At 44.6% G+C, this 15448-nt stretch overlaps 1 protein-coding gene and 1 pseudogene across 4 annotated transcripts in view; one reads left to right on the plus strand and one right to left on the minus strand.

Moving 5' to 3' along the window:
* LOC110530231 (glypican-5) overlaps positions 1-15448 on the plus strand; it is a 218286-nt gene that overhangs the window by 153318 nt on the left and 49520 nt on the right. For 2 of the 4 annotated variants that reach the window (XM_036985801.2, XM_090182140.1), the window contains 2 exons: positions 5734-5872; positions 7347-8225. In XM_036985801.2, the coding sequence (XP_036841696.2) occupies positions 5734-5872; positions 7347-7459 (252 nt within the window). In that variant the 3' untranslated portion in view covers positions 7460-8225. Of the gene's footprint in view, positions 1-5733; positions 5873-7346; positions 8226-15448 lie in introns of those variants that run through there. The other 2 variants (XM_036985798.2, XM_036985799.2) reach the window with 1 other exon arrangement.
* Positions 952-1794, minus strand: LOC149982045 (uncharacterized; annotated as a pseudogene).

Consider the following 15448-nt stretch of genomic DNA (forward strand, 5'->3'; position numbering starts at 1 on the left):
ATAACACAACACTACATAAAGAGAGACCTGAGACAACAACAACAGCACGGCAGCAACGCATGACATCGCAGCACGGTAGCAACACAACATGGCAGCAACACAACATGGTAGCAGCACAAAACAGCAGAGGTGGGACCAAGTCATTGTTTTACAAGTCACAAGTAAGTCTCAAGTCTTAGCCTTCAAGTCCCAAGTCAAGTCTCAAGTCAAAACAGGCAAGTCCAAGTCAAGACCGCCAAGTGTCAAGTCAAGTCTCAAGTCCTAAACTTTGAGTTTCGAGTCCTAAACAAGTCATAATGTGCTCTTCACCAAATGTAATACCATTTCATATTTCAGTATCAGTATCAAATGTATTGATATAGCCCTTCGTACATCTGCTGATATCTCAAAGTGCTGTACAGAAACCCAGCCTAAAACCCCAAACAGCAAGCAATGCAGGTGTAGAAGCACGGTGGCTAGGAAAAACTCCCTAGAAAGGCCAAAACCTAGGAAGAAACCTTCTCTTCTGGCTGTGCTGGGTGGAGATTATAACAGAACATGGCCAAGATGTTCAAATGTTCATAAATGACCAGCATGATCAAATAATAGGTCTGGGACAGGTAGCACGTCCGGTGAACAGGTCAGGATTCCATAGACTCAGGCAGAACAGTTGAAACTGGAGCAGCAGCACGGCCAGGTGGACTGAGGACAGCAAGGAGTCATCATGCCAGGTAGTCCTGAGGCTACATTTAACAAGAGTAATGGTATATTAAATGTACGCAAATCATGAATGCTTTTAAAACTATATATATTTATTCCTTTCCAAATAAACTTTATATTTCCATGGAAATACATGGGTAGCCATGAGAAAGACACATCAATATGACAACAAAAACTAAATATGCTAGTGCTCTCTCTCTCTCTCTCTCTCTCTCTCTCTCTCTCTCTCTCTCTCTCTCTCTCTCTCTCTTTCTTCTGCCTCTTACAGTATGCTGCAAACAGCCCTTCTTCTTGTCCAAGTCTATGGTCCTCTCACTCTTCCTCATCAACAAGAGGCACAGCTTGCTCAGTCCCTGCAGCATCTTGCAGAATCACTTCTGGCAAAACATGTGAAAGCAGAAACAAAAAGGCTGGTATTAGAGTATTGGTGATGCAGTGGGTTAAACTGAACAAGTTTTATTGTTGCAGTCAATTGGATTCAATTATGAGGAAAAAGTTACATTAAACTCAATAATATTGACCTTTCACTCTTTGTGCCACCTCCTCCTTGACCAGCACATGTTGCTCCACCCACATCAGAGAAAAAGCCGGATCCAAGGCAGCTGCTTTGAGGTAGACTGGATCTGAAAAGGGGGCAGTGATTCCATCTTGTGTTCTGGCCATTTTCACATTGATGAAGATTCCAAGAAATGCCTGGAGACTTCTGACCAGGCCGCTCAGGAAATGGACTTGAGGCTTCCACTGCTCCAGGTGGTGATTCAGGGACAGGACTGAGGGAACAACAGAACTGATTGTGACGATCTTCTCCCCCTGTGTCATATCTGTTGCTTCTTTAAATGGCCTCAGGATGTCCACCAACTCCTGTACTGTGAACAACAACTCCTTGTGCCCAGCCTTTTCTAGAACATGACTGAGCTTTAGATGGTCACATTAGATAACTGCCTTCACTTGTCTTGTCAGTGTTGAGTTCCATCTTGTGTTGACAGCGGCAAGGATGCCTCTTTCCCCAAATTCAGCCTCAAACACCTCTTTGAATGTTGTGCTTGTATGCAGCAGTGAGCTGATTTTTGATAACTTTGAAAGAGAAGTAGTCATCACTTTTGTTTCTTTCAAGCCATAACCCACCACCAGCTGGAGAGTGTGGGCAAAACACTGCAAGCACAGTTTTTTTTGCAATAGCAGCATCCACTGTTTGCTGGTCTTCCAGGGTTAGGTCATTCCAGAGCTCTGGGTCATCAAGGTGATCTTCATCTTCTTGTTCAACGGGGAAGCACACCGTGAATGCTTTTCTCATGTTGGCAGCATTGTCACTAATGATATTGTACAATTCATCTTTGATGCTGTACTCACCACATATGGCCTCAAATTGCTCACAGATTCTTTCGGCCGTGTGTGGGCCTTTGAAGCGGTCTCAGGCCAAGAGATTGGACTTGAGGTGTATCCTCTCTCCATCTTTCTCCGTACAGTGCACAGTGACACCAAGGAACCCCCTCATCTTTCGGTCGGACCAAATGTCCACTGCGACTGAAACATGGCCTGTGTTGCTCAACTGAATTTTCAGTTTTGAACGTCTCTCTGTAGCGAGGTTCTCTACTTTTGATGTCAATGTTCTACGACACACTGGGCTGTACTTACTGTCAACCAATGACAGAAAGGGACGAAAACTCTTGTTTTCCACAATAGACAGAGGCAAGTTGCAGTCGATAACCAGGTCGGACAGTATTGCATTGTTGATAGCTTTCTGCTGTGGATGATTCATGCTGTACTGCCCTACACGGGTCTCCATGAACTGTGAGATTGGAGACTGTTGTGGTTCACTTGTGACACTTTTGTTCATCTGTTATTGTTCAAATCTGTAAGCATATAAAAAGATAATTGAGCGGGGCTGTAGCACAATCTTGCCTGGTCTCAATCTTGGGTGCAATGATCACGTTCCCGCGCTGACTGACTGTGTGGAGGCTCATTGATTTAACATTATGTTAGCCTACATGCTATACTAGCAAAGTTATATATAGCTGTCGGCTATATTAGCCACGACTTACCATTCTTTGTGCAGTTTCAAATGTCAAACAAAGTTGGAAGTTGTTGCGCCTCCATCTGTAATTTTCTTCCCGCATGTTTTGCAAGTTTGTACATCCGAAAATAATAATTTGGGGTATCATCTTTCCAATGGCTCAATTTGAATTCACCCGCCGACGTTCCTCTGCACTGCCACGCGCCACTTTGTCTCCGCTGGCACAATGTGATTGGCTGCTGTCCGATTCAAACTGTAATCCGTTAAATGAAGAGTTTAATAGTATCATTTTTATCATTTGGGCTTGTGGAGGGTATCAAGTCAGGTCGAGTCATAAGGCTCAAGTCCAAGTCAAATCACGAGTCATTGGTGTTAAAGTCAAAGTCGAGTTGCAAGTCATCATATTTGTGACTCGTACCCACACCTCTGTGGGTACGAGACCCACACCTCTGTACCCACACCTACCTACGTGACCCACACCTCTGCAAAAAGGGTACAAACATAATTGGGCACAGACAACAGCACAAAACGTAAGAAGGTAGAGTCAACGATACATCACGCAACGCAGCCACAACTGTCAGTACGAGTGTCCATGATTGAGTCTTTGAATGAAGAGATTGAGATAAAACTGTCCAGTTTGAGTGTTTGTTGCAGCTCGTTCTAGTCGCTAGCTGCAGCGAACTGAGAAGAGGAGTGACCCAGGGATGTTTGTGCTTTGGGGACCTTTAACAGAATGTGACTGGCAGAACGGGTGTTGTATGTGGAGGATGAGGGCTGCAGTAGATATCGCAGATAGGGAGGAGTGAGGTCTAAGAGGGTTTTATAAATAAGCATACTCTAGCACACATACAAACCCCTACATTGTTCACGTTACCTTTCTACTCCAAAGTCTATTTTTTAAGTTGTGACGTTGTGTCAGGAGATCCTTATCTCAGACATGTTCTGATGAAACAAAAAAGACCTTGAACAGTACAGAAATAACATTCCTGGAATGGCCAGGGGGGCATCCAATTAGACCACCCCATGCTGAGAGGGAAGAAGGGAATATCCAATCAAAATGCAGATTGGATGGGCAGTGTCTCTAATCATCGTGGCTAGTCTTTCATGTTGCAACTCAGTACAGGAGAGGCTTTTGCAGCGGTGTGAAGTAGTTATAGCTGGTCAAGGTGAAAGAAGATGGTAAGAGAGAAAGGGAAGTGGTGAAGGATGTGTGCCAAATGGCCCCCTATTCCCTATGTAGTGCAATTTGACCATGAAGGCCTGATTTACACAGTCTCATCTAAACAGTTGATGTTGAGATGTGTCTGTCACTTGAACTCTGTGAAGCATTTATTTGGGCTGCAATCTGAGGCTGGTAACTCTAATGAACTTATCCTCTGCAGCAGAGGCAACTCTGTGTCTTCCTTTCCTGTGGCGGTCCTCATGAAAGCTAGTTTCATCATAGTTTTTGCGACTGCACTCAAAATTCTCGAAATTTTCCCAGATTGAATGACCTTCATGTCTTAAAGTAATGATGGACTGTCTTTTCTCTTTGCTTATTTGAGCTGTTCTTGCCATAATATGGACTTGGTCTTTTACCAACTAGGGCTATCTTCTGTATACCCCCTCAAAATGTGTTTAGTTAAGGCACACCTGTTAGTTGAAGTGCATTGCATGAAGCTGGTTGAGAGAATGCCAAGAGTGTGCAATGCTGTCATGAGGGCAAAGGGTCGCTACTTTGAAGAATCTCAAATATAACATATATTTTGATTTGTTTAACACTTTTTTTGTGTTATTTCATGTCTTCACTATTATTGTCAAATGTAGAAAATAGTCAAAACGAAGGTAAAAGCCCTTGAATGAGTAGGTGGGTCCAGACTTTTGACTGGTACTGTATGTATAATTATTTAACTACAGGTACCGTAGATGTGAGCGAAAATAGCTGTAAGTAGCAGTAAAAGTATTGTTGTCCGTTAGTTTACTCCAATCAGGGTGGGGATGGTATGGTAGGGGGAAAGTATAGAGAAGAGAAAAAAAGGGGGATTGGAAATGATGCAAAGAATTAAATTGATTTAACCTACAATCTTTCTGCAATATTTAAGCTGATCTCCCACCAAAAAAAAGCCATTAAAAGATTTCTAAGAGAATTCTAATAAATTCTAATAAAGTTTTACAGAGCTTGGCTTCAGTAACAGAAAGTCCCTAATTATCTCAGCCTGTTCTTCATTATCCTCCATTTAGAGAACATTCAGTCTTCCTTTCTATTATTACCAGCCCCCATCCCCCAGTACGTCAATCGTTTCTCGTCACCTCGCGGGCACTTGTTGTCATTTGTCGTGATTGATGTGTCAGCGAGGCTACAGGGAAATGAACCATAGGGCCACACACACACACACATGCACGCACGCACGCACGCACGCACACACACACACACACACACACACACACACACACACACACACACACACACACACAGAGTCGATTTAAAGATCACACAGTGCTCTCCATAAAGACCCTTGGGTCCTCTGGAGCAGAAGGCTGTCGCTGGCAGCGCCCCGACCCACCGACGCTGTCACACAGTGGGGTGTGAAGGGATACGCCGTTGGGGCGGCAGGAACCACAGCTAATATGCCATCGTGCTAACGCTACTGACTGCTTTGCTCCCAATGTGTTATGATGTGGCTAAGAGGGATCCATTGGAAGATAGACAGAGGAATAGAGTATCTTTGGGTGTAGATGGCTGACACAACCTTTAAGAACTGTTTGAGATTCCAGTCTGATTCTGCTATTGACAAAGAATAATTATCAAACACTTGAGTTGAACCCTATTTCAATGATTGTCTGCTTGGTTGTGTTGATAAGCATCTGATAGGGGACGGTTTGAATAAAGGGATCGAGTGAGAGAAAAGTAGAGAGGCTATGCAGTGGTATTATCTGTATCCGGCATTCAGGTACGCCATAATCGCAGCAATTCATCCATTGGCTCACCGTTGAGAGTGTTTATTCCTGTCTTATAACACAATGCTTTGTCTGTCCACCAGGAGATTCAGGACATGCTGCCAGGGCTGGGCCAGAGCGAGTCCTGGGGGGAGCTGGGTAGTGGCGACACAGAGGATGGCAGCGGAGACTGTGACGATGAAGACGGGTGTCAAGGGTCTGGAACGGGGACGGTCAGGAGCTGTGAGTCGCACATGTACACACACACACACACACACACACACACACACACACACACACACACACACACACACACACACACACACACACACACACACAAACACACACACACCATCGGAGGTGTGGGTTCAGATGTCACAGCAAGGCCGTTTCCTGGACCATATTCCTCCAATACAAACTGCAAGACTATGGTGTATTGCAAAGTGGAGGTCTCTGTTACAGCTTTGTTTTCACAGACTGCCAAACTATTTACTCTGCACCTTGACCTCTACAGCTATGTTTACAAGTGAACAACCCACTGTAATAACCCTCATAACACCAGTGTAGAGGGAGGGAGGGAGGGAGGGAGGGAGGGAGGGAGGGAGGGAGGGAGGGAGGGAGGGAGGGAGGGAGGGAGGGAGGGAGGGAGGGAGGGAGATGATCTGGTTATTCCCAGCCTACAGCAGCACCTAGATCTTCTGCATAGATTCTGTCAGACCTGGGCCCTGACAGTAAATCTCAGTATGACAAAAATAACGGTGTTCCAAAAAAGGTTCAGTTACCAGGACCACAAATACAAATTCCATCTAGACACTTTTGCCCTAGAGCACACAAAAAAACTATACATACCTCGGCCTAAACTTCAATGCCACAGGTAACTTTCACAATGCTGTGAACGATCTGAGAGACAAGGCAAGAAGGGCATTCTACGGCATCAAACAATACAGGGTAAAAATACTTGAATCAGTTATAGAACCCATTGCCCTTCATGGGTGTGAGGTCTGGGGTCCACTCACCAATCAAAAATTCACAAAATGGGACAAACACCAAATTGAGACTCTGCATGCCGAATTCTACAAAAAATATCCTCCGTGTACAACGCAGAACACCAAATAATGCACGCAGAGCAGAATTAGGCCGATACCCACTAATGATCAGAATCCACTCTGACTGACTGAAAATTAAGGAAAGCTTTGACTATGTACAGACTCAGTGAACATAACCTTGCTATTGAGAGAGGACGCCATAAGCAGACCTGGCTCTCAAGAGAAGACAGGCTATATGCTCACGGCCCACAAAATGAGGTGGAAACTGAGCTGCGCTTCCTAACCTGCCAAATGTATGAACATATTAGAGACATGTATTACCCTCCAATTACACAGCAGCAATATTTGTAACTTGTTACTACAACAAAAGGTCAACCAGTGAAGAACAAACACTATTGTAAATACAACCCATATTTATGTTGATTTATTTTCCCTTTTGTACTTGAACTATTTGGACATCGTTACAACACTGTATATAGACATAATATGACATTTGAAAGGTCTTTATTCCTTTGGAACTTTTGTTTACCAAAACGTTGTATTGTTTATTTCACCTTGCTTGGGCATCCTATCTTTGGGAAACATCTGAGAACGAGCATAGTCCATCTGCTTCACTGGCCAACCATGTCCTGTTCATGCCCTGTTTCTCTCTCTCTCCCTCTTTCTCTCAGTCAGTGCCAACACATGGCCACAGCTGCTACGGAGCTTAACTCTAAATCCTCCAACCTGTGGAAGGCAAAGAAACAAAGTGTTCTCAAACAATCCTCCCTCTGTCCCTCACTGATACGATTTATAGTCTCCCTGATACACACACACACACACACACACACACACACACACACACACACAAACAGAGCCTTGGGCAGGCCTGGGGAGGATTGCGAAGGGATTATTGAGAAGACAGAAAACCTGATGACTTTGATTTTCTCATTTGCTACCTAATCATCCAACTGACTCCTCCTCACCCCTCCACCCTCCTCACACCTCCACCCTCCTTACCCCTCCACCCTCCGCACATCTCCACCCTCCTCCACCCTCCGCACATCTCCACCCACCTCTATTATACAGTGTGCTGGACTGTCCAGTCAACTATTATAGAGGTGTGGAGATATTTGATTTGTGGCACAGGAGAGAATGTGTTGTTATGGGGTGGAGGTCAGGACTCTTCCTCTTTTCATCTCTCTCTCTCTCTCTCTCTCTCTCTCGCTCTCTCTCTCTCTCTCTCCTCTCCCTCTCTCTCTCTCTCTCCATCTCCCTCTCCCTCTCTCTCTCTCTCTCTCTCTCTCTCTCTCTCTCTCTCTCTCTCTCTATCTCTATCTCAAAATACATCTGCTTTGACCTTGATGGTCTCTTTCCCTGCTTAGTGGTTGCTATGTAGGGTGTGTTCTTGTGTGTGCGTATGTGCATGCTCTTTGTTCGTGTGTGTGGCAGTATATTGATGTATATTGGTGAGTTCACAAGGCCACTGGACCTGCCTCTAGGGTGCTGTTAATTTACAGGGATGACCTCAGACACACGCCGACATACACACAAAATAAAAAATGAAAAGTTGAAATGTCTGTGGCAGTGTTTCCCCAACACCTTCCATTGGGACCCCAAGGGGTGCACGTTTTGTTGTTTGCCCTAACACTACACAGCTAGCCAACTAATAACCAACGAATCATCAAGCTTTGATTATTTGAATCAGCTGTGTAATGCTAGGGCAAAAACCAAAACGTGCACCCCTTGGGGTCCTGAAGACCGAATTTGGGAAAGACTGATCTATTCACGGATGTGAATACTTATGTAAATGAGATATTTCTGTATTTCATTTTCAATACATTTGGATACATCATAAACAAAAATGCTTTGTCATTATGGGGTATTTTGTGTAGATGGGTGAGAAAGAAAATTGATTTAACCCATTTTGTATTCAGGCTGTAACAACTAGGGCCCTTACGGCGACACCGGCGATCACGAGTCTTGATGGCAGTCAAATTCCATGTGACCGTTTAGTCACGGTAATTAGGCTTCTCCAAGCTCTGATGCTGCTGATGGTCATTAGTAGCCTACCAATCTTGCTAACTGCCTGTTACCCTGAACTCTGTTGTCCCTCTAATCTAAAATCTAATCAAATACTTCATGAGAGCCCATGAGCTCATGTTGAGCAACATCTCTATAGGCTATGCAGTTGCGTGAGAATACAGAGTGATGGCCTCTATTAAAAAGAGGAGGATCCCATCAGCTTTCTATAGGCTAGACCTACTATATGTATTTCTCAACCTTCCTATTATTAAGCACATTGCTTCTCTGTAAAACAGGAGTATAGCCTACCTGGCTGGCATGAAAATGAACCATGGGAAAAGCATCCTCCATTCGCTATTTAAGTGCAAAGATGACATGTCTTTTTTTCCCGCTGCCCCTGTTTCGATATAATGGCCCATTCTAAATCAAAACTAATTTCACACGTATATTATTTAGTATATGGAAAGACAAGATTAATCAAGAATAGTCTGATGGGTACCAATACTAGCCCATCACTTGTGAATGATATCTTATCAATTGTGAATGATGCCCAGCATTAGAAACAATACCTTTTTTCTGCGACTTGTTCGAATCATGGTCGCACGCCTCACGCAGTCTATCCCATAGGCCTATACATTTTAACAAGGTTTGTATCACAACTGAAGTGGCCAAATAACTTCTTAAAATGAAGCACATTAATCCTCTTTACAAGGGCTGCAGAGCCTAACTGGCATATATAAGCAGTGCGTTTGGGGAAGATGATTTCACCATAAAAATGCACCTTTATGTTAAAAGCATTACATGCATAATTGAATTGTGGTGACTTTTGAGAATAGTGTTTTCTGCTAATGGAACATTCACGCTCATAGCCTACTGCCGTGTGGGCATTGCTGCTCTTATAAGGTGAAGAAATAGCCTAATAGTTTATCAACATTTTAAGTTAAACGTTCTGATCAGTTGCGTCAGCCTCATTACATAAAACAGGTTTTTTGATGCTAGTGGTTGTATTCATTTGGGAAACTTTCGCATCCCACAACTGTCCCAGACTATATTTGGAATATTTATTTCTCGCACAGAATAGAATAGAATAGGGCAACTTTTGTACTATGGGGGATAGTAGATTAACACAGGCTAGTTCTTTTGCTGTTTGTTAGGTCTACCCATGTTGTTGGCTGACGAAAAGTAAATGGGGACAGTTCTTCCAATATTTTCAATGTGCGCCTCGGAATTGGATAAGGACACATGCAGTTGCATCACCGACATGTCTGTCTTCACTTGTAGCCTGTGAGAAAGACCCGAACACGTGACTGAGAGCCACGTGAGTGAGAGGTGTTTCTGCACGCAGCGGGGAGAAGGGAATTATATTCAGCCCAATGCAACCGAATGCCTTCAACTGAAATGTGTGTTCCTCATTTAACCCAACCCCTCTGAATCAGAGAAGTGCGGGGGGGGGGGGGGGGGCTGCCTTAAATCGACACCCAGAGTACCTGTTTCTTTGTTAACCGCTCAACGCAAGATATCCTTTCTATTTTATTCAGCTTTGTTCAATTGTATTCTTCATACTATAAAATAATATAAAATAATGTTACGGATTTCTAAGCTAATCATGTTAAATGAACTAGTGTCGCCCACAGCCAGATGACATAGCCAGATCAGGACCTGACATAAGGACAACTCAGAGTATGCTATTCTGTTCTTCTGAAATAGACTACATTTTCATCACATCATGTTTATTTAGACCTGTCTAAAATAAATAATAGATTTATTGTGATGGTGTAGGCTATATTAAATAGATTTATTGAGTTGTCTGCATCAGTGACTTGTAGGTTATGCGTGGAAGCCAGGAGATGCTAAATGTGTTTATGTTAATAAATGGTCAATTACCGTGAGACCGGCAGTTATTTGCTTGACAATCACCGGCTGACAAATTGTCATGACCGCCACAGCCCAAGTAACAACTAAATGTGGAATAAGTCAGCGGGTATGAATCATTTCTGAAGGCACTGTACTCTCTCTCTCTCTCTCTCTCTCTCTCTCTCTCTCTCTCTCTCTCTCTCTCTCTCTCTCTCTCTCTCTCTCTCTGTCTCTCTCTCTCTCTCTCTCTCTCTCTCTCTCTGTCTCTCTTTCTCACTCTCTCTCTGTCTCTCTCTCTCTCACTTTCTCTCCCACACACACACACACACACACACACACACACACACACAAGCACACACAACGCACACACACCCCATCCCACACACACACCCAACCATGCAGTGTGAGCAGAATGTGATTATGAGGTTGAATCTCTCTGCTGCACAGTTCTGATGAAAGGTTAAGCGTTAAAGGGTTATTTAAGTATGCCACGTCTCAAAGACAATGAGAGTCCAAATCTCCTCTACCCCAGTGTCTCTCTCACACACACACACACACACACACGCACACGCACACACGCACACACACACACACACACGCACACACACACACACACACACACACACACACACACACACACACACACACACACACAGCCAACTGCTTAGCAATGGTACTGGTGATTGGCCAGATTTATCCCTATTTTCTGTAAAGGAAGTTGGTCCTTGTTGTTTAGGCCCAGGCTGCGTTTTCACATGACTTAATGCCATTAAAGGAACTTTAGCTATTAGTTGCTGCCATTGGCATAGACAGACAGTCTCTTTCCATCCACTCTGATGTGGATGCTTATGGACAGGAGTTTTTCCTCACCACATGAAGAAACTCTGGTAAAAACTCTGGGCACTAGTAAGTGGCTATGACTATTTTCCTAGTCAGGTTTCATTGTCAGGAAAAACTCCTGGGCTTAGAGTTACAGTATGTGGCAATTGTATCCGTTTGCACATTGCACTCTTGCCCTGGCAGTGGGATTCGGTACTATATACAGTGACTAGATCATCACTCTAAATCTTTCGAGGCTTGGAATGAGAAAATAAAGGAGATGGAGAAACGTGTGAAGTCAAACAGAGAGAGATAAAACCTTCTCTGTATAACAGCCCAGTCAGGGATTCCACTCTGAAGACTTCCCAGAAAAGTAGAAAGCAAATGGCTCCTTAAGCTGCCATTACTATAAGCTCCTCATCCTTCTGCACTTCCTTTCACTGCTCCTCTCACCAAACTGTACCTCTCTCTCTCTATCACTGTCTTTCTCTCACTGTCTTTCTCTTTCTGTCTTTCTCTTTCTGTCTCTCTCTCGATCTCTCTCTCCCTCTTCTCAGAGCCAAAATGAGAGAGAGAGAGAGAGAGAGAGGGAGAGAGAGAGAGAGAGAGAGAGAGAGAGAAAAGCCCGTTCACACAGCTACTTCATTACTACCCATCAGTCTCTGCGTTTCCCTTTGTCTAAAACTCACACTTAAAGGTTAACTAAAAGCACCAAGGAGGGAGAGGGTGACCCACTCTCCGTCCCCTTTCCTCAACCCCAGCCTCCCCCTTTTCTGAGAAACACCCTCTCACCCCTCTTGGCCCCTCGTTTGCAGGCAACCCGAGTGGGAAGAATCTGGGCAGGATCAGGGGTTTCCCACTGGAAATGCAAGGGGTATCGAAGCAGGGGAATACAGAAGGGAAACTAGGAGGCACAACCTACCATGCTTTAGAGAGGGTCACCTAGCAACAGGCGCTAGCGTGGAAACAGAATGGCAGGGGCCTGGGTTAAGGAATCAGGAGGGAGTGAGGGTGAGAGAGGGGGTAAGGTTGTGTGCTTTACTGGGGTACGGTTAGGGGGTAGGGGCATAGCGCAGAGGGGTACAGTTTGAGTAAATGGGCTGAAGAGGACGTCACCCACCAGTTGGCCAGTTGATATGACAAGACCCCAAGATGGAGGAGATTCCTGAACAGGAGAGCTGGTTCTCTGGGAGAGGAGAGGAGAGGACAAGGGGCCTTGTACCGAACACACACATACCTCTTTTAACACTCTAACTAACTGTACTGTAGCTTTGGTGATCTTCTTTAAATGAGCTGGTGTGTGTCATAATCACCAAGACTCACACACACTCACACACACTCCAGGTGCCGCTCCGAATCGGCAGGTGTGTGTCATCCCTGTAGACCACTCCGACATAGTAACTATCAACGTCAGTTACAGGCGTCCAGGGAACAGGCGCGTATCAGGTGTGTGTGTGTTTCCTGACTGATGTTTCACACCCGACACACACACGCACTCGCCTGCGGTGGTATTTGTTCTACCCACGGTCTGCAGCCCAGCCGGGCGATCGATAGAGGAATCTCAAGGTGGAGCTCTCACCTGCTTTTCTGTAACCTGTCAGCTGGTAAAGAGAGAAAGACTGGATATCACACACACTCTGCTCTGCTCTTTACAGCACTGCAGAAGAAAGACATGTTCTGACAGCACGTCTCTATTCAACAACCCTCTCTCTATTTAATATGTAGTCTTACGGCCTTCAGGTAGAGCGGGAGGGAGGGAGAGTGTTTTCAGTGGGTAAACTGTTATTAGCCTGTCGTTGGCTCAATGAAGGCAGATACAGGGGGATGGCTACTGTATTGGCTTTTCAGTGATGCTAACAGTAGGACTGTGTGGTACAAGGCCTTGGAAATGCTTTGTTGAGTGGCTGTAGTCTAAAATGCTCCTGTGCAATTGTCTGGGTGAAAGTGTTGGCAGGATGTTGTACAAGATCAGCAGTTAGCTACCAGTCAGAGAGTCAGCCTGAGAGGTCATGTAAGGGTGCAAGACAAGGAGAAAGAGACAGAGACAGAGACAGAGCGAAAGATGGAGAGATAAAGTGAGAGCTCTAGTGTAACTGTAGTCTAACTGTTCTCAGCTCAGATCACCGGCACCACAGAGATCATCTCTCCTCTAGTGTAACTGTAGCCTAACTGTTCCCAGCTCAGATCACCGGCACCACAGAGATCATCTCTCCTCTAGTGTAACTGTAGTCTAACTGTTCTCAGCTCAGATTACCGGCACCACAGAGATCATCTCTCCTCTAGTGTAACTGTAGTCTAACTGTTCTCAGCTCAGATCACCGGCACCACAGAGAGCTGGAGAGATCATCTCTCCTCTTAGCCTCAGGTATAGCACTCCGTTCCAGGGCAGACTTAATTGGCACATCAATTATGTATCAGAGAGAAGCGCTTTGTCCCCCTCACCGCTGGAACGACCTCTCGCTCAATAGGTGTGTGTGTGTGTGTGTGTGTGTGTGTGGCTCCTGGCCACTCAATAGGATAGAGCTTTAATTAAGTGGCTAGTGCACACGCTCAGTCCCTGTGGATTCCCCCTGGTCCCAGTCGATACACAGATCTGGCCCTCTCTCTCTGTTCTACACCTCTATTACCTGGGCATGCACACAATAGGCTGCTAATAATGCATTTAGACAACGTTGTGAGGATGTTTTGGATATGTTTGGGATATGTTGTTTCTTAACAAATACACTTTCATATGTTTAGTGGTGAATCTGCTTTGGTGGATTGTGTAGGAGGAGACAATATACTCCTAAATCATTGATTGTGTGTGATAGAAGCATCCTTCGTGGTAGAATGCATGAGAGAGAGAGAGAGAGAGAGAGAGAGAGAGAGAGAGAGAGAGAGAGAGAGAGAGAGAGAGAGAGAGAGAGAGAGAGAGAGAGAGAGAGAGAGAGAGAGAGAGAGAGAGAGAGAGAGAGAGAGAGAGAGAGAGAGAGAGAGAGAGAGAGAGAGAGAGAGAGAGAGAGAGAGAGAGAGAGAGACTTGAAATGTTCCAAATTGAAAAAGCATTGAAGAGAATTGAATTGGGAATTTCCGAACACTTCCTGAATTGAGTGAATTTGAAATGGAATTGACCCCAACCCTGCCACACACATCCAACAGGAGCCCAGAGTTTCCCTTTAAAATTCTACGAATTCCTCATGGTTACAGGGTTAATTCCTCATGGTTACAGGGTTAATTCCTCATGGTTACAGGGTTAATTCCTCATGGTTACAGGGTTAATTCCTCATGGTTACAGGGTTAATCCCTCATGGTTACAGGGTTAATTCCTCATGGTTACAGGGTTAATTCCTCATGGTTACAGGGTTAATTCCTCATGGTTACAGGGTTAATTCCTCATGGTTACAGGGTTAATTCCTCATGGTTACAGGGTTAATTCCTCATGGTTACAGGGTTAATTCCTCATGGTTACAGGGTTAATTCCTCATGGTTACAGGGTTAATTCCTCATGGTTACAGGGTTAATTCCTCATGGTTACAGGGTTAATTCCTCATGGTTACAGGGTTAATTCCATGCGGTTACAGAGTTAAAACAGAAACATCTCAACGTTGTTAGGCGTTGTGGTTCTGGTTAGGGCTACGGTTTGAGGAAGGCTTAATACAAAATAATAAAACAATTATGTGTTAGGTATCATCAATATTCATCGTATTTCCACGGCATTCTAGAGCATTGTGAACTGCTGTAGTGCAGCGGAGTAAACAGCGCTCTCCGAGCATCATGAGTTCGTGCCCAGTGCTGTGCCATCGTTCTCTTCTTTTGTGAGTGCCTGAATAAAGGTATATATCGACGTTCTCAGCACCTTTTTAAATGTCAGAAATTGTTGCCTATTTGTAGTGACCAGCCTGATGATGGATAGCCCTCAGATTGTCATTATAGCCAAACACACACACACACACCCTCGTTCCACTTTGAGTAGGAGCTGTCTGAATTAGGAGATCTCTCTCAAGTGCCCCATCCCTCACTTCCATTCTTTTCCTTTCTCTAGCACTTCCCCTCTTCCTCTCTCTTTCTCTTTTTGTCCTTTCTCCACCCCTCTCACACCTCTTTCTCCCCTTTCTAC

This window comes from Oncorhynchus mykiss, chromosome 8 (genome assembly GCF_057628025.1).
Source record: "Oncorhynchus mykiss isolate SJ-2025 chromosome 8, ASM5762802v1, whole genome shotgun sequence".
Taxonomy (NCBI): domain Eukaryota; kingdom Metazoa; phylum Chordata; class Actinopteri; order Salmoniformes; family Salmonidae; genus Oncorhynchus; species Oncorhynchus mykiss.